Below are 23,080 nucleotides of genomic sequence, written 5' to 3'. Positions count from 1 at the left end.
TGGCTTGGTCAAGCGGATGATCATTTCCTCCCACAAATATTGATGATGTGTTCTTAAAGACTAAAGACAATCTTCAGGGGAAATCCATACTATGGGAGAGCCATTCCCACCTTCCCCTCCCCAGCATCTTGGTACAAAGGCTGAAGTTATACTATTCAACAGAACTATAGTTGGAAGTGATCTCAAGGGCCAAATAGACCAACCCCATGTGCCATGCAGGAATAAACAATTAAAGTACTTCCAAAAGGTGGTCATGCAACCTCTGTTTACAGATCTTCAAAAGTGAGTTGACAAACCTCTGAAGCAGGCTTTCCACTGTTGAATAGTGCTTACAGTCCAAGAGGTTCTTCTTATTGGTTAGGTGGAGTCTCTTTTTGTAATTGGAACCCATTGGTTCATGTTCTAGTTTTTAAAGCAGCAGAAAACAAGCTTGTGCCATCTTTTACATGACATACCTTCAGATTTTGAAATAAAGCTATCATATTGTGTCCCAATCTTATCTTCCCCAAGCTTGGAAAGTATGAGGGAGTGAACATGAGACTTTTCTGCCTGCAAATTAGGCACTCTAGCACTGAGCTACATCCAACTTAAAACTGTTCTTTGTTTCACCAAAATCTCACAGTACTTCAGCCAGCATAACAAACAGGTGAAGTCCAAAACACACTGCAAAAATAATCCAGTTTGAGACCAATATAACTGCTCTGACTCAATGCTTGGGAATTCTGGGAATTGTAGTTTTGTGAGGCATTTAGCCTTCTTTGTCAGAGTGCTCTGGTGCCACCATAAACTACAATTACCAGGATTCCCTAGCACTGAGCCAGGCCAGTTAAAGCTGTCTCAAGCTGGACTATTTCTGCAGTATGTTTTGCACCCAATTCCAAAATACTTCCATTCTCTGGTAGGTTCACCTGGTCCACTCCTCCCCAAAGTACAACCTCCAATGTCTCTGTAGAGAAGAAGTAATAGCAAAAAGTTTATAGTGATTATACAGCTGTAAGAAAGTGTTAACAAGACCTGTGGACAAGCTATTAAAATCTTTTGAAAGAGAGCCATTCTGGTAGAAAGGCTGTCTTCTTTTGGGAGGAAAGGAGGCTGCTTGTTCACAGGCATAACTTTAGGAAGTAGCAATACATTAACCTGAAGCTGGGGATTACAATGGAGGTCCTATAGTTTCAAATTTGAGGAATTATTGTTTGAACCATACCCACATGCATATTGGCACAGAAGGGATGTCTAAAATCACTTAGTTGTTAATGAAAGTGTTTTGACAAAAATCCATGTTCCTTTGCTTTTCCTCTAGCTTCCATTTTCAACCCCAAAAGATGACCACTGAGGAGTTAACAATAAGGCAAAGTTCAATTTCGGGTTTTGTAGTTGGCAATTGGTTTAAAAGCAAGGTACATCATGACTACCAACCGCTTACAACAGTTCCTATGAGAAAACATTCACAGGTGAGACATCTGTATAGCACAAACTGAACTCTTGGAAGTCACTAATTTGCATTACTCTTATTCAAGGATATGATGTTGGGATGAGCAGATGTGTCTTGAAGTAACCAGTTCTAACTGTATTTACTCAGAAGGTACAACTAAGCATGTCAGAACTGCCTTGTGCACCAATATCACAGCATCCACATGCCCAAGATTATTCTTCCTAGAACTAAATTAACTGTTAATTTACATAGGCATCCAAGGATTAATCCATAAAGGGGGAAGAAAACACTTCCAAATACTAGGAAGGAAGCTATAGTCATTTCACCAAAATCTATGCAGGAATAAAATCCAGATAACAAGACAAAACCAGAGTGGGGCAGAAGGGAAAGGAAGGAAGGAAGGGGATTGGGACAGCTCTTTATTATCACATGTGAGATAAAAATAAGGAAGAAGAGGTTTGGGACAACATTTTCATATCTTATGTGTGATAGAATTTAGCCCAAGGAACAGTTTGCACTCTTGATCAGTGGTGGCTCAATAAGTGATATATATAGTGACTGATATCATGTGAAGGCAAGACAAAAATGACCATGATATCCAACCCTTGAGGGAATATTCATACATCAAATAATCAAGGAACGAGCCTTGTGATTTTGCCATTCTGAACGAACTGAGCAACATACGTTTGAACTGGAACTCCTTTGTTATAGTTTTGTTCTCAGTGTATTAATCTTACTTACTGTTCCTACAGTATTCATTTGTTTCCCTCCCCCCCCAACACACAGAATCCATTCATACCCATACTTTATTGCATTACCAGTTATACTGGATTTGTTTTCTAAAGATTTGTTGAAGGCCAATGGATTTTTCATCATACACAAAACCAGAGAACACAATGCTGGGTTGATTCTGTGGTGTTAAGAAACCTTAGAGTGAAAGAAGGATCATGCATTTCCCCTACCTCTGGAACTGGAGGGTGGCAGTAATCCATGGGTTTCTATTAAAATCTAGATTTCTAAAGAAGGAATGGATGATACTGAAAGCCAAAAATATCAGATTCTCATCTCCTCACCCCAAATTGTATAATTTAATACTGAATTAAAGAGTTTGATGGAATGCTCAACACAGATACGTAGAGTGAAGGCACCTGGGTTGTCTTGGCTGGCTAAAAACCTTGTTTAGTAAGAAGGATGATGAAACCTAGCTTAATAGTAAATATGTAACATTTATGTAGCACTTTTGAGTATTTCAAGGACTTCACTTCTTTCATCTTGAAATCCTTACAAAGCCTCCATGAAGCAGGAAAGTATTATTCTTATAGTTCATCTAGTTCGAATGGGGGAGAGGTTGAAGCTGACAATGCATGGTTTGACTAAGGCCACCTAGTGAATCCAGAGCCAAGGCCTGATTTAAACTGGGGATATTCCTGTTCATGCCCTAAACCACTAAGCTACTCCAGTTCTCCAATTTCAGCCTCAGTTTGTGGTCTCCAGAACCTCACCCCTTGCACAGGTCCCCCACTCACTCTTCATTCACACAAAGCACTGACACAAAAGTCAAGTTTATCAGTTTGGCTTTCCTCTCCAGTATTTATAAATTCAGAGCTGCTGCTTGTACATTTCAAACCAAACTGGGCTGCAGCATTTCAGATCTTCACACCTCCTGCACCAACAGATAGTCCGTCTTTCAAGATATGGGATGGCCACTCCTTGCTATTCAGTCATCATTTACCTCCAATTCCAGCCAAGACTCTAATCTCAGAGAAGTATGAATGACTGTAAAGGCAGCAAGTGCTTGAGCATCATATATGAAGTTCCTCTAGATGCCTACTGGGGAGGGCAAACCCAGCCAAGTTCTAAAATGTGAAAGACCAGGCATGCGTTTCTGTGCCCAGAGCAGAGAACATGGCTTAACACAGGGCACCCAGTTCAGCCCTTAGGTGAATGCTGAGGGCTAGGCACTCAAAATGGCTGGCGACATACAGAAGTAGAGCTTCAAAAAGTTCTTGCTTTGTTTGCCTGCATGATGTGAAGCTTATGGTGGTTGTACACCAGAAAGTCCTGAGATTTTTGTTTCTTTTCTTCTGTTCCTATTAATTCAAGTTGTACTACACCAAAAGATTGGTATAAACTGTAGCTTCCAGCAGTGACAGCAAAAGCACTTGCTTTCCTTCTCTGTAATGTGTGCCATCCAGTTCTGAGTGCATACCGCCTTCAGGCCAAGGTCTTGACAAAGTTACAGCTGGGCAGGTGTGGCAACAGGATGGGCAGCCCTCCTAGTGCTGGGCAGCAAAGAAATCCTTTGTGGTGAAGCAGTGTCCCTTTCCCCAATAGGCTAAACATTCATGCACAGCGAGGGAGACAGGAAATGTCTGCAAGGCAAGGGTTTGGTGCAAGGGAGAGGGAGAAGGAGACCAGGTTATCCATGGGAGGAGAAGATTGGCCGGCTGATGTTGCTGTTTGTTGTCATTGCTGCAAGCTCCCATCTGCAAAGACAACGAATAAGACTTAAATCCAAGATAGCCATGATTTTCCAGCTGCTAAACATTGTTTGGTGATACCTCAAAATAGGTACTCAGTTGCAAAAAGTCTCAAAGCTTTCACATTCAATCCCTGCCATCTATATCTTTAAAAAAAATCAGGTAGCAAGTGATGGAAGATTTCTACTCAAAATAATGAAGACCTGCTGCTAGCCACAAACAGATGGTATATTGGGCTAAATAGAAAATTAGCCTGACGTGGCATAAGGAATTTCTTATGTAGTCTAAACAGTGAGCATCCTTCCATGTTGTCAAATAGCTTACCTGATATCATGAGGAAGGCAGGACTGGTCCAGGTTGTACTGGATCACTGACAGTTTACACAGTGTTTTTTAAGCTGGGACCTTAAGAAAGAGAAAACATAGCATGATAATAATGGTGTTCTGAAAAGAAGTCCATGAAAAGCAATACTGTATAGGCAAGCCAAACTAACAGCAATAGATAGTTTCTACACTGGGACAAGGAGACAATGATGCTATAGATACCTCAATAGGGAGATTACTACAAGAGGCTTTTAAACCACAATCACACCAGGAAAAAAATGTCTTAAGAAAGAGGATAAAAAGAAAATCAACTCATTTAAGATGTGGTGCTGGAGAAGAGTGCTGAGGATACTGGCTGCAGCCGCACTGCAGAAATAATCCGGTCTGACACCACTTTAACTGTCATGGCTAAATGCTATGGAATTTTGGCACTTGTAGTTTGTTGTTGCACCAGAGCTTTGGCATGGCAGTTAAAGCGGTGTCAAACTGGATTGTTTCTGCATTGCAGATGCAGCTACTGTGGATGGCCAAAAAGTCAAACGAATGGATTCTAGAAAAGATCAAGTCTGAACTCTCCTTGGAAGCCAAAATGACTAAATTGAGGCTGTCATATGTTGGTCCTTTCATGAGAAGCCATGAATCACCAGAAGAGACAATAATGCTAGGCAAGGTGGATGGCAGTAGAAAGAGAGGAAGACCACATGCTAGATGGGAAGGCTCAATTAGGGAGGACATGGGCCTGAATCTACAAAATGTTAGTAGAGCAGTGGAGGATAGGGGGGCTTAAAGATGTCTCATACACAGGGTCACCATGAGTCAAGGTTGACTTGAGGGCAGCTAACAACAAATCAAATAATACTGCCTCCAACACATAGCTGCTCTGTCCCTGACAGGTAGCACCTGAATCTCTTTTATTTGATGGGAAAAACCCATCAATGATCACACAGATCCCCAGTATGAAATGTCACTGCTGGCTGGGGCAGTTGCATGATTAGCAATGACATGGTGTCAGTGTCCCCTCTTGTCTCCCCTCCACCCTAATTCCCTGATTTTTAAAAATCTTTTCTTTGTTTAAAAATACTTGCAGTAACTTGCAGTAGCAGAGCCCTGGAATGATGTGAAAAAAGGTGAAAAAATAAAAATAAAATAACCAAAAGGCATGCTGGGTGGAACACAAGACAAGGTGGAAAGGTTAAGGGAGAATCAGGAAGGAACCATGATAGCAGTAGCAGCCCCTGATGCTTGATCCCAAAGACATGCAATACTGCTTGCTCTGAACACAGCTATTTTATTTTAAAAATATCACCAACCCCCACCAGCAGGAAAGCAAAATGAAATAACTGAAGAAGTGCTCACGTACTGAAGTCTAAGATGTACAAGTCTGAGTGATCCATCAGGTCAAATTCATCTCCCATACCTTCTTCTGGGGATGGGCTGTGAAAATCAAAGAGAACCCCATAAATTGCAATCTCCACCAAATTATGGTTGATTCCTAGCACGTTTTGGAGTGTTCTATAGGGCTTCCCTAGATTCAATGTAACCTAACAATTGCAGCTGTTAATACCAATGGGCTCCCTTAAGAAGAAAACCTGAATATCTCAGAATGGCTGGATAAGATAATGGTGGAACTTGCAAAACTGACCAGTTTTGTTAAAGGCAATGATATAAATGCATTCTTGAATATCTGGAAACCTTTTATGGACTACAGTATATGAAAAATCTGAGGGGATATTAGGATTCAATATGTAAGCATTATTTACTTACCTTTTGGGTGGTGTGTTTATTGTTTCCTTTGTAGAATGGATAGGATGTGATATTTAGAGGAGTGATGATAGATATATTCAATTGCAATCTGTATGACTTGGAAACTCAATTTCCTGTTTATATAAACTATATGTTTAGTATAGGTGGTGGGTGGGTGGGGTTGTAGTGTTGTAGGGGTTTTTGAGGCTTTGTTTCTATTTGTGTTTATTTATTTGATTTTTTCTTTTTTCTTTTGTTTCCTTTTTGTATGTTCACTATTATTGTAATTGTCAAATAAATGTTTTGTTAATGCACCAATAAAAAATATTCAAAAACGACGAGCTCCCTTTTTTTCTTTCTTTAATAAAAGATTGGATTTTTAAAAGTATGACTACAAATAAAGAAGAAGAAAAAAGAGAAGGGAAAAGATGAAAAGGAGGGTTGAAGGAAAGTACATGGGATATAAACGTGAGCTAGGCATTTATACTGATGTAAGGTGAACATATTTCAAAAAATACCTAAATACATGTTCATGAGTAGCTAAAGCAGTGATATCTTCTGATCACTCCCTTTAATCCCTGTTCTTGCCACCCACTTCCCACACATGGTCTCTGTTCTCAGTTACTATTTGGTTTATAGATCATTAAGCTGGAAGGGACTGCAAGGATCATTTAATCCAAACCCATGTCACTGCAGGAATCAAAGGATCTGGCCTCAATGTCAGCTAATGCTACTAGCAATTCCATTAAGCCTTGGGATTACCTCCTCGCTCCACATCACGTGTATTGTGCTTCAGGGACCAGTCTTGCTGTCCCTGAACACTTACAGAGCAAAAATGTCTTCAAGTCGTTCCAATTTTCAGTTCAATATTCATCAAAATGTTAGAAACTGCGTTAGAGTGTATTTATTCTATTTATCGTTTGTACAATAGCCAGTAAGATGCCTCTAAAAATCTCTCAAGTAAGGCATTAGCACAATACTTCTTTCCTCCTTGTGTTCTCTAGCAACCACTTTCCAGAATCATGTTGCTTCTGGTTATGGTGATATTAATTATGATCATCATTATATATTCTGTCTTTCAAAACAGCTTAGAGAATATGATGGTAATACATAGCCATCTCTGGAGAACAGGATTCGATTCCCACCTCGGTCATGAAGCCCACTGAGTGACCTTGGGCAATTCACAATCTCTCAGCCTCAGGGAAAGGCAATGGCAAACCTCCTCTGAACAAATCTTGTCAAGAAAACATCATGATAGAGTCTACTTAGAGTCTCCATAAGTCGGAAACAATGTGAAGCAGACAACAACAAACATAACCATCATAACTAGCAGCTATTTTTCCTAAAACCAAATGTTAGTTCCAATCATTGAGTCAACGGCTGAATAGAAAGTTAACTAGTACATAAACCTCATTGAACAATGGGTCAGTTTTGATTGGAAGTAGCCGCTGATAGCCTTTGTTCCTGCCCACTACACACAAACTCTTAACTGACTCCTCCTTTACCCTAGCCTTGTTACTCTCTTATAATTTAAATTAGCACTACTGAAAGTCTGACAGATTTGACTTCTTCTCTTATTATTATTCAGCATTCTAGTCAAAAAGGCTAAAGTTGTCTTGTAAAATACCATGAACAATTATGGAACAAAATAATATTGGCATGGTGGATTTCCAAGTGGACACAATGTGATCCCCAGAATAGACAAGGGCAAGGCAATCCATCAACCATGGGTTAAGAAAGGAGAAACCTGAGTATGTAAGGAAAATGATACTTTGGAGCAGGGGCCAGATCTGTTTGTCCAAGCATCTCCCCAGTTGCTTGGTTTTCTCTGGCCTTCCCTAGGAAACAAACAAGGCTCCCTGCACTCCTCCCACAGCAGGCAGGACCGGATGTTCTGGCACCATCTGGAGATTTCATTATCACAAAAGGTCACACAGACCCCTAAGAGGCCGCCAACATGGGGAGGAGGGAAGTGGGGGGAATCAGATTTAGTTTTGGTATTAGATGACTCCACCATGACATTAGTGGCATCTGAGCTCTTCTCTAAAGTTGAAAGGGTTCTTATTGTTTGGGAAAACCATTTTTTTTAGAAAACAAAAACAAAACATATCAACAGAAAGAATTCTGCCAGGCAAATATTTTAAACACATGAATTTTAAAGTATGAGTTGAATCACCTTTATCTGAAATGCTTGGGACCAGAAGTGTTCTGGGTTTCCATGTTTTTTTGGATTTTGGAATACAGTGTATTTGCATATACATAAAGTAAAGTAAAGTAAAGTAAAGTATTCATAATGAGATATCTTGGAGCTGGCACCCAAATCTAAGCATCAGATTTATTCATGTTTTGTGTGCACCTTATACACAAAGCCTGAAAGTAATTTTATACACAATATTTTTAATAATTTTGTGCATGAAACAAAGTTTGTGCATGTTGAACCATCAGAAAGCAAAGGTATCATTATCTCAGCAAACCATGTGGACACTTTTGGAATATTTTGGATCTTGGAATTCCAGATAAGGGTGACTCAGCCTGTAACAGAAACATGGTTCTCAACCTGTGATGGTTAATGGAGACTGTAACAAAAAGAGAAAGCATGGTTCCACGAGGGAGGGTGACTCAATCATCTTTCCTGCCTTTCACTAAAATCAGGATAGATTGTATTGCTTATGGCCCCATGTTCCCATGTCTTCTGGTAACACAAGCAATTCAACCACCATACTGAGGCAGTTGGTTCCAGCATTATTGTAGCACCAGAGCTCTTGTGTAGGGATCCGTTTATGCAGTGACAATGACTTTTAGCTCCTACACCACTGTGTGGTGAATGAAACAGTGCTGAAAATATAGGAGCTGGTTATCCCTAGTCTATCGCTTCTTGATAATCTTTCAATTCAACACTGAATCTAAGAGCCTTGAGTATGGCACTAGTGGTCTTTAACAAGACAAATTGTGTACTACTCATTTCCTCTCTTTAGTTCCTGTCTTTTTGACAGTTTTAAAATACAATACAGTACTCTGGTGTCCAATCTATTGCACCTTGGCTCCTTCAGCAGTCAGTAGATCTGTTAGCCCCTATTTATATACTGCTTAATGGCCATAGCCAAGTAAATCCAATAAAGCTGAGAAGAAGATTCATATTTTATGTTCTGCAGGACCCTTGGGAAATGGTCTCAGAAGAAACAGGTCTTGCTATTACTCAATCAACCATTATTAATTAAACCAAGAGAGAACTCAAGGCAGATGCAGTAGGGGCTATTAGAAATAGGAACAAAACAAAATAATTAATGTATTATATAATTAATATAAAAGAGAAATGAAACAAACAGCAGGACTGGTTTGAATCAGCAGTTTTCAAAAGGTGGGTGTGGGACCTCCGGGGGGCACAAAAGTCGCCCCAGGGGGGGGGCTTAAAACTTGGGGGCCCTGATCCCCCCCTCTTCTTCCCAGTTTTTTTTATGTGTAAACTTTACAGATGTTAAATATTGAATTTACTTAAATAAAACTGCTCTAATTTGAATAATGTTATTTCCCTATAAAATGTTAAAATATGAAAATACATGAATGTGTGAATTTAAATAAACAAAATATTTTTATTCATATATTATATCGAATGGAAGGGGACACAACATCCACATGTAAAGGCGGGATTTCCGAAGAGTAAAATAAAACTGAGTACCACTGGGTTTAAATAATTAGAAAACTGGCAAATGGGGCAACTGAGAAAAAGGCAAAAAAGGATGGACACACTTTTCATTAGAGTGAGTGACTAAACGACAAATGAAACTGTAAATCAGAGGCCCAAAGTGCTGCTAAAGAAAGAAGACCCTATACCTTGTTTGTTGTAGAATTCAAATGCAAAGCTACCATATATACCCATGTATAGGTCTAGAAATTTTAGCCAAAAAATTGATCCCAAACACCTGGTTGACTTATCCATGGGTCAATGTAAATACTATACTTCCACTCATAGAAAAGGAAACCATCCCCTGGTGATAGGCAAAAGTGTAATAGATCTTGAAATCAATAACCCTCCCCCCCATCTGTTTTTTCATCCATCCAGTCTTTAAGGTAAGCACAAACAGTGCTCACCCTAAAGGTCAGAATTTTGTAAGGTTCTTTGGCATCATTTTCCTTTGCTTCATCATTTGGGTCCTTTGTTGCATGCCCCTAAGTTTTACCCTTGACTTATCCATGAGTCATATCAAAATCCATAATTTTCCCCCCCAAACCTGCCTTTGGTCAGACGGGTTTGGGGGTCAATTTATAGTCAAGTATATACGGGTAAGCTTTCTATACTGATTTTTACAGAGCTTGGAAAGGTTATATTTTGGGGTACTCCAAGCAGCATAGCCAGTAGCTGCTGGTTTTTAGTAAAAATTGATTAATCACAATTACTCTCAACAATGTTATTGCTTCTTTAATGAATTCAAAAGGAAGAAATGCAGCCCAGAACTTGGATTTAAGGTGGGTATATTTTAATGCTTGGCTTTAATATTGAGTGCACCCAGACTATGATTTAATGGAAAAATGAACCATTTCAGATCTCAGTTAAAATATGAGTCAAAGGATATTCTCACTCTTTTATCAGAAAATGGAAGCAGTGGCTCTTACTGTGAGTAGCAAGAGTATAGGGCAATCTCTATTCAATTATTGCTTGAGACAGCACCTGTCGAAAAAATGGCACTATGTATTTGAACTCAAGAGAAAACCCTTTCAGGCAACACCAAAATGTTATAGTTTCCCAGCCAGGATAATCTAATCTTATTTCACATCCACAAGGCAGGAAGCCCTAATGCATTCCTTATCTATGTGAGAGAGACAAGGGCAGCGTCTAGGGTATTATAGAGAAGTCTTAAGGGCTAAGAGAAGCCAGAGTTCAAGGCCAAAATGATTGCTGGAAGAACAAGGCCAGACGGTAGGGTGAATGGCTCCTATATCTTAGGGCAAATGCTCTTATCGGCCAGGCACTAGACCTAGTAAAGCTGATAGGATAGTGTTGCTGTTTCCCACTGCTTGATCTGAGCAGCAGTTTATGTTGCCTGTGAGATTATCTATATATTTTGCTAAGCCAAAGTCAGGTGGAAAGAAGATATCAACGAGAGACGGCAGCAAAATCTTCGATGCACTCTCCAGAGAGTAAATGTACCACTGGGTACATGTGAATCCAAATCCAAATTATTTATTAGCTACCACTGCACATCCTATGCAACCCCCACCCAGCAAACCCAACAAAACACAAATGTACAATATTCTACACCCTCAGTAATAAGAAAATAGAACCATCTGTCACTTCCAGAACTCCTTTGGGAAAGATCAGATGGGCCAGAGTACAGTTCCTCTAGCAGTCTCCATCTATTAACACTATGCAGCGCATGCACATTTCAAGAGTCCTTTGCTGATGTACCACCAAGAACTGTTTAATGCTACACACAGGGTAACAGTGAAACCTTGGGAATAACGTTTTCAACTTAATATGTAAACCCATCTCACTATTTAATAAGTGAAAATACTGCTTATTTAAGTTCAGTTGTAACAAACGTGCCCTGACCATTTCTCCCTTTCTTTCAGTAGCATTTATTAGGTTGTGCCTTCTCTTCCTCTGTCCGCAAAGAAGATAAAGTGGAGGTACAGGGGATCAGCTTCTTAGGGGAAGAGAAGCTGTTTTGAGGAACTTTCTAGCTACACTCATCTGTGGCCAGTTTACTGAATAAAACATCTGATGGACTTTCCAGGAGAGTTTAAAGATACCTGAATAAGGATACCCAGCTTTGTGAGAAACATGGAAGAGCTATTTATTTATGAAGCCTGCAACAGACTGCTCTGTGATCTGTAGATGAACTGTTGGGCTTGCAGGACGAATTCCAGGAGTGGGGATATATGACCCTAAAATATCTACTCTCTCTCTCAATATATATCCTGCATTCGTTCTCTGCTGCTAAAAGGACTTGAGGCAGTTAACAATGACACTGAAATGAAACAAATTAAAACACAGAAACAGATTAAACCACACATCAATAAAGAAAAACAACTGCCCTATTCAACAGTAACCGAACCTACATGCCAAATGCCTTTCTGAATATATTTCCTGACTCCAATGAAAATCACACATGAAAGTGGAAGCGTTTTCCACTGTGTACATTCATCCTACCGTAACCATAGTCTTTTCTGTGCTTTCTCAAAAGCTATTTTGACTACAGAACAAAATAAATGTCTGGGTACACCATAGCAAACCTATCACTTTATCTGTCCTCTGCTCCAAACTAGATATAAAATATAGGATATGCAAATACAGGGACAGGAGAGCTCCCATGAGTCTGAACAACATACTGATGAGATTTGGCTCTCTTTATTTGCTGCCTCTTATCTCATTTTAATAATGGATTCAGAGATGAGCTGGGTATTATTCTTCCACTAACGTTCTCTCTAAACTTTGCTATGTGCTGAAATTTTTATCTCCCCTGCTCATCCGACACTTCCTGGTGACCTGTCACATTCAAGACAATATAAGATGCAGGAACCTTTTCATTTACAATGACTTCCTGGAAAATGTCTTATCAAGCCAGCCTGCTTCAGAGCAAACCTGATAGCTGTTCAGAGGAAGTGAATCAAGCTCTTCCCCCACCTCCAGCCCTCTTATCCTCCTTTTCCATGGATAAATACAAAGCAACAAAATATGTGGGAAACAACTGTAGTGCGCAATGAAAGTTGTTCCTAACATTAAAGCTACAAAATAGGCACTTCTAATACATCCTTATTTTGATAATGCATCTCTGAAAACTGATAGCAAAGAGTATTAAAAAACCTGTGGAAAATAACATGGTATCCCATCTCTTTGATATGCCCACATCTGTCTGTACATTTAAGAGGTTACTTTAATTGAAACTAGTGGTTTCCTTTTGAGGGGGAATGTGAATTTATATATAAGTTTTGGAACAATAAAATCCAAGATAATATATACTCCATTCGCAATGTTTTGATGCATTCCAAGTATTTAGATATAAATATACAGTGGTACCCCGGGTTACGAATTTAATTCGTTCCGCGGCGCCATTCGTAACCCGAAAACCTTCGCAAGCCGAAAAAGCCATAGGCGCTAGCGCAGGAAAGCCGCGATTTCGTGCGAAAAAAGCGCCGAAAAGCACCAAAAACATTTTCGTAACCCGAAATAACCTTCGTAACCCGGAACAGTTTTTTTCTATGGATTTTTTTCGTATCCTGGGAATTTCGTAAGGCGGTGCTTTCGTATCCCGGGGTACCACTGTACAGTGGTGCCTCGGGTTACGAAATTAATTCGTAACGCGGTCGCTTTCGTAACCCGAAAAGCCTTCGTAAGCCGAATTGCCATAGGCGCTAATGGGGAAAAGCCGCGATTCCGTGCGAAAAAGCCGAAAAAAGCACCAAAAGTTTTTTCGTAACCCGAAAAAACATTCGTAACCCGAAACAATAATTCCCTATGGGATTTTTTCGTATCCCGAAAATTTCGTAACCTGGGTATTTCGTATCCCGAGGTACCACTGTATAAGGATATTATTTTTATGCAGGTGGACACCATTTTATTTTTCATTATTTCTCTATTTTAATCATCATCATCATAATTTAACACTTTTGTGATCTTGTTAGGAAGTGGAAAGGCATTTTTGAAAGACACTCTTTTATTCTATGTCATAAATACTGTACGCTCTGTACTACTGTTTATGGCCTCGGTCTAAATCCACTTGTTAGTCATAACTGGAAGCACTGGGTAGAACAGGATAGTTGTAAGGAAAAAACATAAGGAAGACAAGAAGCATTATTTAAATGGAATGATATGAAACAGCACTTTTCAGATAAAATCTCAGATGAAATAAAGCTACTTCCTACATGTGCTTAGTTTTGTATCTCATTGTAGAATACACTTCAATGTATATGATTGTTTGTGCTTGATAAGGTAATTAAGAGAAGCAATCCAAAATTGCGACAAACTACATCTCCTGTTATAATTTGCCCCTCAACAGTATGCCCTTTGGGTCAGTTTCTCAGGGGATCGAAGACATTACAATGCATCTAATGATAGGATGTGTGTGTGTGTGTGTGTGTGTGTGTGTGCTGCATGTGTAAGTCTAAAAAAAGAGTATTGTGGAGAATTTTGCTTTAGGGAGGAGTATTTAACATGATGACCAAGTGATTATTCCATCTTTTGATTTAATGGGTGTGAGGTCAGATCAATGGCTTAGTCAATCAAATCATATATCACAATTTAGCCTGGGATATTATGGCATGGTACAGAGGAAAAGGAACATGCAAATTCAGGACAATGAAATAGAATACAGTATTAGAATCATACAATCATAGAGTTGGAAGAGTCCCCAAGGGCCATCCAGTCCAACCCCCTGCCATGCAGGAACTCACAATCTAGGCATCCCTGAGAGACGGCCATCCAGCCTCTGTTTAAAGATCTCCAAAGAAGGAGACTCCACCACACTCCAAGGGAGTGTATTCCATGTTCCATTCCACTGGAATATATTGGTTTGTCACTGTTAGTCTAAAATTTGCATATAGAGCAGCTTGAATTTGGTGAACTAATTCAGTTTATACTGGTAACCTATGAGACTTTTATAACTTGTAGCAGCAACATTTAAAAGGTAATTTTATTTTAAAAAATAAATACGTTATAGCAGTGGTTCTCAAACTTTTTACCTTTCTGGCCCCCTATACACATACATGTGGATATGGTGCCTTCCCCGCTCACACAGTATATGAATAAAAACATTTATTTAGTGTGTATATTTTCATTCACACATTCATGTATATTCATATTTTAACATTTTATAAGGAAAAGGCTTTCCTCCTTCCCTTCTTTTCCTTCAGACAGAGGCTCCAAGTGCCCTCCTTGATTTTCTCTTCCCCCGCAAGACAGAAAGAATATGGGAAGTGGGGGAGAAGGAGGAAGGGGAGGATCGGGGCCTTTACAGCTCCATCTGCACTGCAGAAATAATCCATTTGACATTGGTTTGTTGTGGCACCAGAGCAGAGTCATATTAATGCTATGGAGTCATATCAATGGAATCATATCAATGCTATGAGGAGCTCTGGTGCCACAACAAACTACCATTCCAGAATTCCACATCACTGAGCCACAGCAGTTAAAGTGGTGTCAAACCAGATTATTTCTGCAGTGTGGATAAAGCCCCTGTCTCATGCCCTCCTTTGAGCAACTCTTGTGCCCCTCCTGGGGGCCCCACTCCACAATTTGAGAACCACTGTATTACAGGATATATTAATATATTAATACTGATACTCACTGAACACGCACACATTTCTTTTAAAAGAAAATATTTATTGATATCCCTTTATATTTGGGACTCTCAGGGGTCTCCCACCCAAAGGAATAACCTCACCTATACTCACTTACCCTCATAAACCCTATTCATTTTTCTTGACAGATCATGTAATAGGCAAGACAGTTGCTCCATTCATAGAACTATCTAAGTACTCTGTGGTTATACACTCCTCCTTTGTTCTTTTCCTTCTTCTGGTGCATAGTGACATTGGTGGAAAGATCCTGCCTTTCATTCAGCCAGAGTTCCCTGCTAATTCTTAATACCAATTAATAAATTATGAAGCTTATAAGTATCGTCCAAACTGGACCAGTATTTAGTAGTAAACTGTTGGTGGCTAAGACACTTTAGGGGCTGCTTAAGAATATATTCATTTAGGTCTTTGAAAAGTCTGATCTCACTTCTGCTGCCTTTAAAATGGTATGGCCACTATGATTCTTTGAATACTAAAAAAATGGCAAAATTTTAATAATAATAATAATAATTATTATTATTATTATTACTTTTTCTGCTTAATCACTTGGAATCCAAGCGGATTACAACAATAAAAGAAGATACAGTTTAAATAGTAGGTTGATTAAAGTATTTTAAAACTTTTACAACAAACCAGTAAGAAAATAATGTAACTTCTGATCAAGTCATCAGTGGACATGCTTACCACATTCATTAGGATTAATAACACATGGTCACCATCATGATCAGAAAAAAAATTCAGATAGCAAGGATTTTGCTACACTCACATACTTCCTGGATTTTGGCAGCTGGCAAATATCTTGACCACTTCCAGTTGACCTGCATCCTGCTCAAGTCACTGCCTATGTTTGACAACCCAATCTCCAAGTTTAGGAATTCTTACAGTTAGAGGAGACAGCTCAGTTAAAAGTAACTTTGTTATAAAGACAAAGGTAATTCCATCATTCATCTAGGATTTGCCGCTTTGCAGACACTGTCACAGGCAAGAGCCCCAAGCTGCTTCCTGTTTCTATGTGCCTTTCTGAAATGTTTACAGTGCAACAATGTTACACATTCTTTGCAAATGAGGAACCGGGGCCCACACCATTTCTTTTCAACCCACAATACTTTCAAACTCAAAAATGCAATCTTTCCTCATTTATTTTGGGGATCAGTCAGATGTACCCACCGGTTGTTACATGTGATGTAAAAAATGAGTGGTGATGTACAAGTGGTGTTGATATGGTAAATATGGCTGGAGAATGCTCTCCACATTTTGCAGAAAGCCCCAGGTAGGCAGTAACATTCACCAAAAGAAGAAAAATGTTAACGCAGGAAATAAATATTGTCCCATTCAAAGGATGTAGTTTCCAGTGTTTATCCTGTATATGAACACCCTGCAACTCAAACAGCTTTCTAAACAGGGGAACAATACCTTCCTTTCCACACACATCTTTATCCCCTTAGCACATTTGTGCTGTGAAGGACTCCCACATGATTTTCTCATTTTTACAAAAGTGACATTACCTATGAGGCAGAAAAAGGTAAGATTCAAGGCCAAATGAAAATAGTATAATGAGTGCTCAGCTTAGAACCAGAGACCTGGATCACTGACTATCACTGCTGCTACTTAACCACACTGCATCTTTTAAAACCAAGGACTAAAAGGGAATTATAGAAATAGCATGGGGAGGGGGTTCTTATTTCTTCGTGTTATGCTGATTTTTGCTTCTTGCTTTTCTTGTGCAAAGCTATAATTCACCCATAGCAAGACATCTGTGATAGTTCTGAGCCAATGGCAGCAGTATGAGAAACAATGCAGCATGTAATCCCCAAAAGCCACCTACATGGTCCCAGGGACTCTACTGGACATCTCTCCCCCCCCCCCCCCCGTCACTGGACCTCCAGAAGCCATCAGCCAATATGATTCTCCATAACAATTAATCCCTTCAAAACTGATGGTATATTTCAGAAAATAAAAGAAAAAACCCACCAAAACCCTTTTTGAACCATTTTGCCAGATGGGGACAGTAGTCTGGGGCTCAGGAGTGGTGGAAAGGGGCCCTTGCCCCACTGCCCTTTCCCACTCTGGCTTGTAGGAGACAGATATGACATTATTCAATATCCCCTATTCCTACACAAAACTGGAGCAATACGTGCATTACAACACAAACTATGAGAAAGATGTCCAGTGACTCTGTGGACTATGTTAGACTGGATCACTAAGTATGTAAGTACAAACGAAATGGACAAGCTTCTTGGTTGTGTAAGGAAAACAACATGCCCTCTCGATCCTTGCCCATCTGGTTGACCGCTCAAGAAGGGGATGCAGTAACAACATTACTTCAGGCTATAATCAATGCATCCCTTAGGGAGGGTAAATTTGGGCCGCGACCCCCATTGGAGACGAAAGTCCTGCCCGTGGCCCCCCTTATAGGTTGGGAGGCCAGGAAGGGGCGGGACTTCCGGCTGCCTACAAGCCCCAGCAGGCTTTGCGGCCGGAGGTCCCGCCCCTTTCCGACCTCCCAACCAATTAGGGAGGCCACCAGGGGAGAAGGGGTGGGACCTCTGGCTGCAAAGGCTTCTGGGGCTTGCAGTGCCATCCCTTCTCCCCGTGGTTGCCTGGCAGCCGCGGGGAGCAGAGGAGGAGGCAGCCCCCCCCTTTCCTTCCTCCCTGCGGCTGTCTGGCAGCTGCAGGAAGGGCGGGAAGGAGCAGGAGGAACCCCCCCTTTCCTTCCTCCCCGCGGCTGACTGGCAGCCACGGGAAGGGAGGGAAGGAGCAGGAGGAACCCCCCCTTTCCTTCCTCCCCGCGGCTGTCTGGAAGTTGCGGGAAGCGAGGGAAGGAGCAGGAGGAACCCCCCCTTTCCTTCCTCCCCGTGGCTATCTTGAAGTTGCGGGAAGGGAGGGAAGGAGCAGGAGGCAGCCCCACCCCCATCCCCTTCTCCTTGCGAGTGCCTGTGCCAGGGCTAGCCCTTGCAGGGAGGAGGGAAAGAGGAGGGAGCCCCACTCCCTCCCCTTTTCCTCATGCGGTGCCTGCACTAGCACTGGCACCCGCAGAGAAAAAGGGGGGGGGGGGAGGCGGGGAGATTCCCAACCTGGCGACCCCCGCGAAAGTGTCGCGTGACCCCCAAAGGGGTCATGACCCCCAGGTTGGGAACCCCTGATCTAAACTCAAACAAGCAGTGGTTAAACCACTTTTGAAAAAACCCTTCCTGGGACCTTTTGATAAGAAATAACTACGGACCGGTCTCACTACCATTCTTGGGCAAGGTGATCGAGAGGCCAGTTGCTTTCCAACTCCAAGCCATCTTGGATGAAGCCCATTATCTACACCCATTTCAAACTAGCTTTCCGGCGGGATACGGAGTTGAGACTGCCATGGTCGTTTTGGTCAATGATCTCCTTCTGGGCATTGACGGGGGAAGTGTGACCCTGCTGGTGCTCTTGGACATCTCAGCGGCATTTGATACCATCAACCATGGTACCCTTCTGGAACGCCTGAGAGAGTTAGGTATCGGAGGCACTGCGCTCCAGTGGTTCCATTCCTACCTCTCGGGTAGATTCCAGATGGTGAGGCTGGGGGACAGCTGCTCTCATAAAAGAGAGCTGACATCTGACATCCCTCAGGGCGCCATTCTGTCCCCCATGCTGTTTAATATTTACATGAAGCCGCTGGGAGAGATCATCCAGAGGCATGGGGTGCAGTGTTATCAGTACGCTGATGACACCCAAATATGTTTCTCTATGCTTCCGACTCTTGCAATGACCAAAGATGGCATCTCTCCTCTGAATGCCAGCCTTGAGTCGGTAATGGGCTGGATGAGAGAAAACAAACGCAGACTAAATACAAAGAAAATGGAGGTACTAGCAATAGGATCCCTAGGCCCAGGCAGGGAAGTTTGCCAACCTGTCCTGGATGGGGGCCCGAGTTACTTGAGGGACCGCATCTCCCCATATAATCCGCCCCGCACACTCAGAACAACCAGGAAGAACTTGTTGGAAATTCTACCTTCTAAATATGTTATTACTTCCCAGATGGCCATCTCAGTAGCGGCCGCACAAATCTGGAATAGTCTTCCTGATGAGCTCCGCTTTATCACCCCCCCTGGAAAAATTTAAAAAGAAGCTTAAAACCTTGCTCTTCTGTCAAGCCTTCCCCCCTGGAAAATGAAGTCGTGTACTCTGATCCCATTCACTCTCTACCTCACCCTATTGATTGATTGAATGATTGTTTTTAGATTGTATATTGCATTTAGTGCTCTTGGTTTTATCTATTTTATGATGCGTTTTGTAATTGGTTTTAAACTCTATGTTTAAACTCTTTGAACTTTGGAAAAGCGGTATATAAATAAAATTTATTATTATTATTATATTCCCCTAAAGGACAAAGTTCGCAGTTTGGGAGTACTCCTAGATACATCTCTGCATTTGTCATCTCAAGTAACGGCTAGGAGTGCTTGGTACCAACTTCGGTTGATACGCCAACTGCGTCCCTACCCTACCAAAAGGACCTTGAAGCAGTTGTACTCACACCGATAATCTCTCGTTTATATTTGTGTAATGCACTCTACATGGGGCTACCTTTGTACCAGGTCCGGAAGCTTCAATTGGTTCAAAATGGTGCAGCCAGATTAGTCACCGGAACATCTAGATTTGACCACATAACACCAATATTAAAATCTCTTCACTGGCTGCCGATCAGCTTCCGGGTCCAATACAAAGTGTTGGTTATTATCTTTAAAGCCCTATATGGCTTGGGCCCGAGTTACTTGAGGGAACGCCTCTCCCTACACAATCCGCCCCGCGTTCTCAGGACATCTGGGAAGAAATTATTAGAGAGTGCAAAAACTAGGTTAACAACAACTTCCCACAGAGCATTTTCCGCCACAGTCCCCAAGTTATAGAACAACTTGCCAGAAGAGATCCGCCTTATTACCACCTTAGATGCCTTCCAGAAGGCACTCAAGACGGATCTCTTCCGGCGAGCCTATCCACCAAATTTGCTGTAAAATATCCCACCTCCATTAGTACTGTATGTTTTATGAAAGTTAAATGTATTTTATTAACATTATTGTATTGATAATATGCTATTGTTTTTACTGAATGTATTTGATATGTTTTTATTGCTGGAATAATCTGTTTGTTGTAATCTCACCTCGATCCGCAGGGAGAGGCAGGAAATAGGAATAAAATTTATTATTATTATCATCATCATCATCATCATCAGGGAATGACTAGTGCACAGACTCCATAGAAAAGAGCAGAGGAGCCCCAATCCCCCCCCCCCCCAAAAAAAAAAAAAAAAAGTCCCACATACTCATTCACAAAGCTGTGTGAGCAAGGAGTGGCTAGCCACGTGTGCATTCAGTCAATGCTCATCAGTGAGATTTTTAGCATTATCCAGCAAGCACCACAGGCACATACACAATCACAATTCATGAAGCACTCACTATTGCAAGTGGCACAGTAGACAATTTCAGCATCATCAAGGAACAGTTTAGGAAATATTTCTTGAATCTGGTGCTCTCCAGTTTGTTTAATCTACAATATCCTTCATCCCCAGCAAGAATAATAATAAATAATAATAAAATCTTTATTTATATCCCGCCCTTCCAAAAAGATCAGGGCGGCTTACAATATGCAACAAGTGCAAACAAATACAGGTTAAAAACATAAAACATCAGTAATACACAATCTAAAAACAATAACAAAGGCCCCGTTAGCCCATCCTCATGGCCACGGAAGAGGAGGGAGGCCCACAGGATATTTAATCGGGGAATGCCTGCTTGAATAGGAAGGTTTTGAGATCCTTCCTAAATTGGGCCAGGGTGGTGGATGAGCGGAGCTCCGTGGGCAGCGTGTTCCAAAGGGCTCAAGGATGGGGGTGATGGGAGTTGTAGTCCAGACATCCAGAGGACACTAGATTGTGGAAGACTGGTTTAGGGTAAAATAGCTAAATAATGGCTACAGAGGTTGACTTGCAGGAGAGACCAGAGGACTCATACTCAGGATCATACTTCAGAGATACAGAACACAAGGCTAGTGGTATGTCTGCATTCATGCTTGTTTTTGACACTCTAAAACAGGGGTCGGCAACCTGCAGCCCGCGGGCCGGATGCGGCCCGCCAAGGCCTTCTTACCGGCCCCTGCGCAGTCCTGCCGCCGATTTTCACTGTTTTCTCGCCGTTCCGGCCGCCATTTTGTTTTTCAAAATGGCGGCCGAAGTCTCGCATGACCTCAGGATGGCAAAGGTCACGCGAGATTTCGGCCGCCATTTTGAAAAACAAAATGGCGGCGCCCATGTAGGAGGCCTGGTGCAGCCCCTGTAGCACTCCAACAGGGCTCCAGGGGCTGCAGCAGGCCTGCAGCAGGCTCCACCTCGCCCTCCGCCCTCCTCCTCCCTAAGAGCAGGGAAAGGAGGAGGAGGAAGAAGGAAGGAGTACAGAGCGAGGGAGCCAGAGCAGCAGCTGCAGCCACAGCAAGGCCAGAGGTTGGTTCATTGGGGGAGGGGGTTAGCTGGGTGTTCTTTCTGCAAAATCCCCTCTGAGCACCTTGTGGCTTTTCAGAGTTGAAACTGTGCATGCTTGCTGTAGTCTATTTTCAATTGCATTTTAGTAATTTCCTTGCTTGTAATTTTATTAGTATTATTATTATTACTACTACTACTACTTGCCCTGGGTGTTCTTTCTGCAAAATGCCCTCTCAATGAGAAAGAGGGGGAGGAGGTGGAAATGTGAGTCATTTCAGGTCTGCCTTGGGTTTTTTCCATTATTTTTTAAAAATATATACAGTGGTGCCTCGGGTTACGAAAATAATTCGTTCCGCGGCACCGTTCGTAACCCGAAAAGCCTTCGTAAGCCGAAAACCCATAGGCGCTAATGGGGAAAAAAGCCGCGGCTCTGCCGCGGCTCCATTTAAAACAGCGCCGGAGTTTTTTCGTAACCCGAAAAAACTTTCGTAACCCGAAACAATAAATCCCTATGGGATTTATTCGTATCCTGAAAAATTCGTAACCTGGGTATTTCGTATCCCGAGGTACCACTGTAACACTTATTTTTGTTGTTTTATTTCATTATTTTTATTATTGCTTTTTATTTCATTTCATTATTTTTATTATTTATGAAGGTGAGACAGTGTGACTTTCCAAAGTGCTGTAACAAAGGTCTGCTGTAACAATGATAGTGGTGGTGGTGATGATGATGATGATGCTTCGCTGGAAGCTCCACCCCCAGTGTGTGGCTCCACCCCTGGAGGGTGGAAGCTCCACCCTGGCATGTGGCTCCACCCCCAGAAGGTGGAAGCTCCACCCCTGGCATATGGCTCCACCCCTGGAGGGTGGAAGCTCCACCCCCAGCTTCGGCCCCCCAGTTGTCTGAGGGACAGCAACCTGGCCCCCGACTCAAAAAGGTTGCCTACCCCTGCTCTAAAAGGAGCTTTATTACTGGTAAGATTTTTCAGAAGGCAGAACACTTAATGGCATGATACAACACTCACCTGGTGCCTCCAAAGAGGATGATCTTGTCCCCCACTCTACAACAGCATTGCCTGCGGCGAGGACATGGTCCTTTCCCTTTGGGATCAATTTTCTTCCAGGTAAAAGAAACTGAAGACAACATACACATGATGAAAGCTGAAGCAATGTTGGTATAGAAAAGCCATAAGGACAAGCTAAAAGCATAGGAAGGTTCTACGTTTAACTCAGAGAACTAACCTCTACATTCTTTCCTTTCTCCTTTACTTATTTACTCGCTTCTCAATCCAAACAAAAGGACACATTCATTGAAAATCCTGCACTACAAATGCTGTTATCTGTTAGAATTTCATTTCACAGA

General features: G+C 41.7%; 1 protein-coding gene across 1 annotated transcript in view; it reads right to left on the bottom strand.

Annotated features, from left to right (window-relative positions):
* Window positions 1-2,994: 2,994 nt before the first annotated feature.
* KLHDC3 (kelch domain containing 3) overlaps window positions 2,995-23,080 on the bottom strand; it is an 82,062-nt gene continuing 61,976 nt past the window's right edge. The window contains 5 exon segments of the mRNA XM_042449113.1: window positions 2,995-3,918; window positions 4,237-4,309; window positions 4,969-4,974; window positions 5,596-5,669; window positions 22,743-22,851. Coding sequence (XP_042305047.1) covers window positions 3,852-3,918; window positions 4,237-4,309; window positions 4,969-4,974; window positions 5,596-5,669; window positions 22,743-22,851 — 329 coding nt within the window. The 3' untranslated portion in view covers window positions 2,995-3,851.

This window comes from Sceloporus undulatus, chromosome 1 (genome assembly GCF_019175285.1).
Source record: "Sceloporus undulatus isolate JIND9_A2432 ecotype Alabama chromosome 1, SceUnd_v1.1, whole genome shotgun sequence".
Lineage (NCBI taxonomy): Eukaryota > Metazoa > Chordata > Lepidosauria > Squamata > Phrynosomatidae > Sceloporus > Sceloporus undulatus.
The sequence above is the reverse complement of the archived record's forward strand: the minus strand, read 5'-3'. Positions and strand labels throughout refer to the sequence as shown.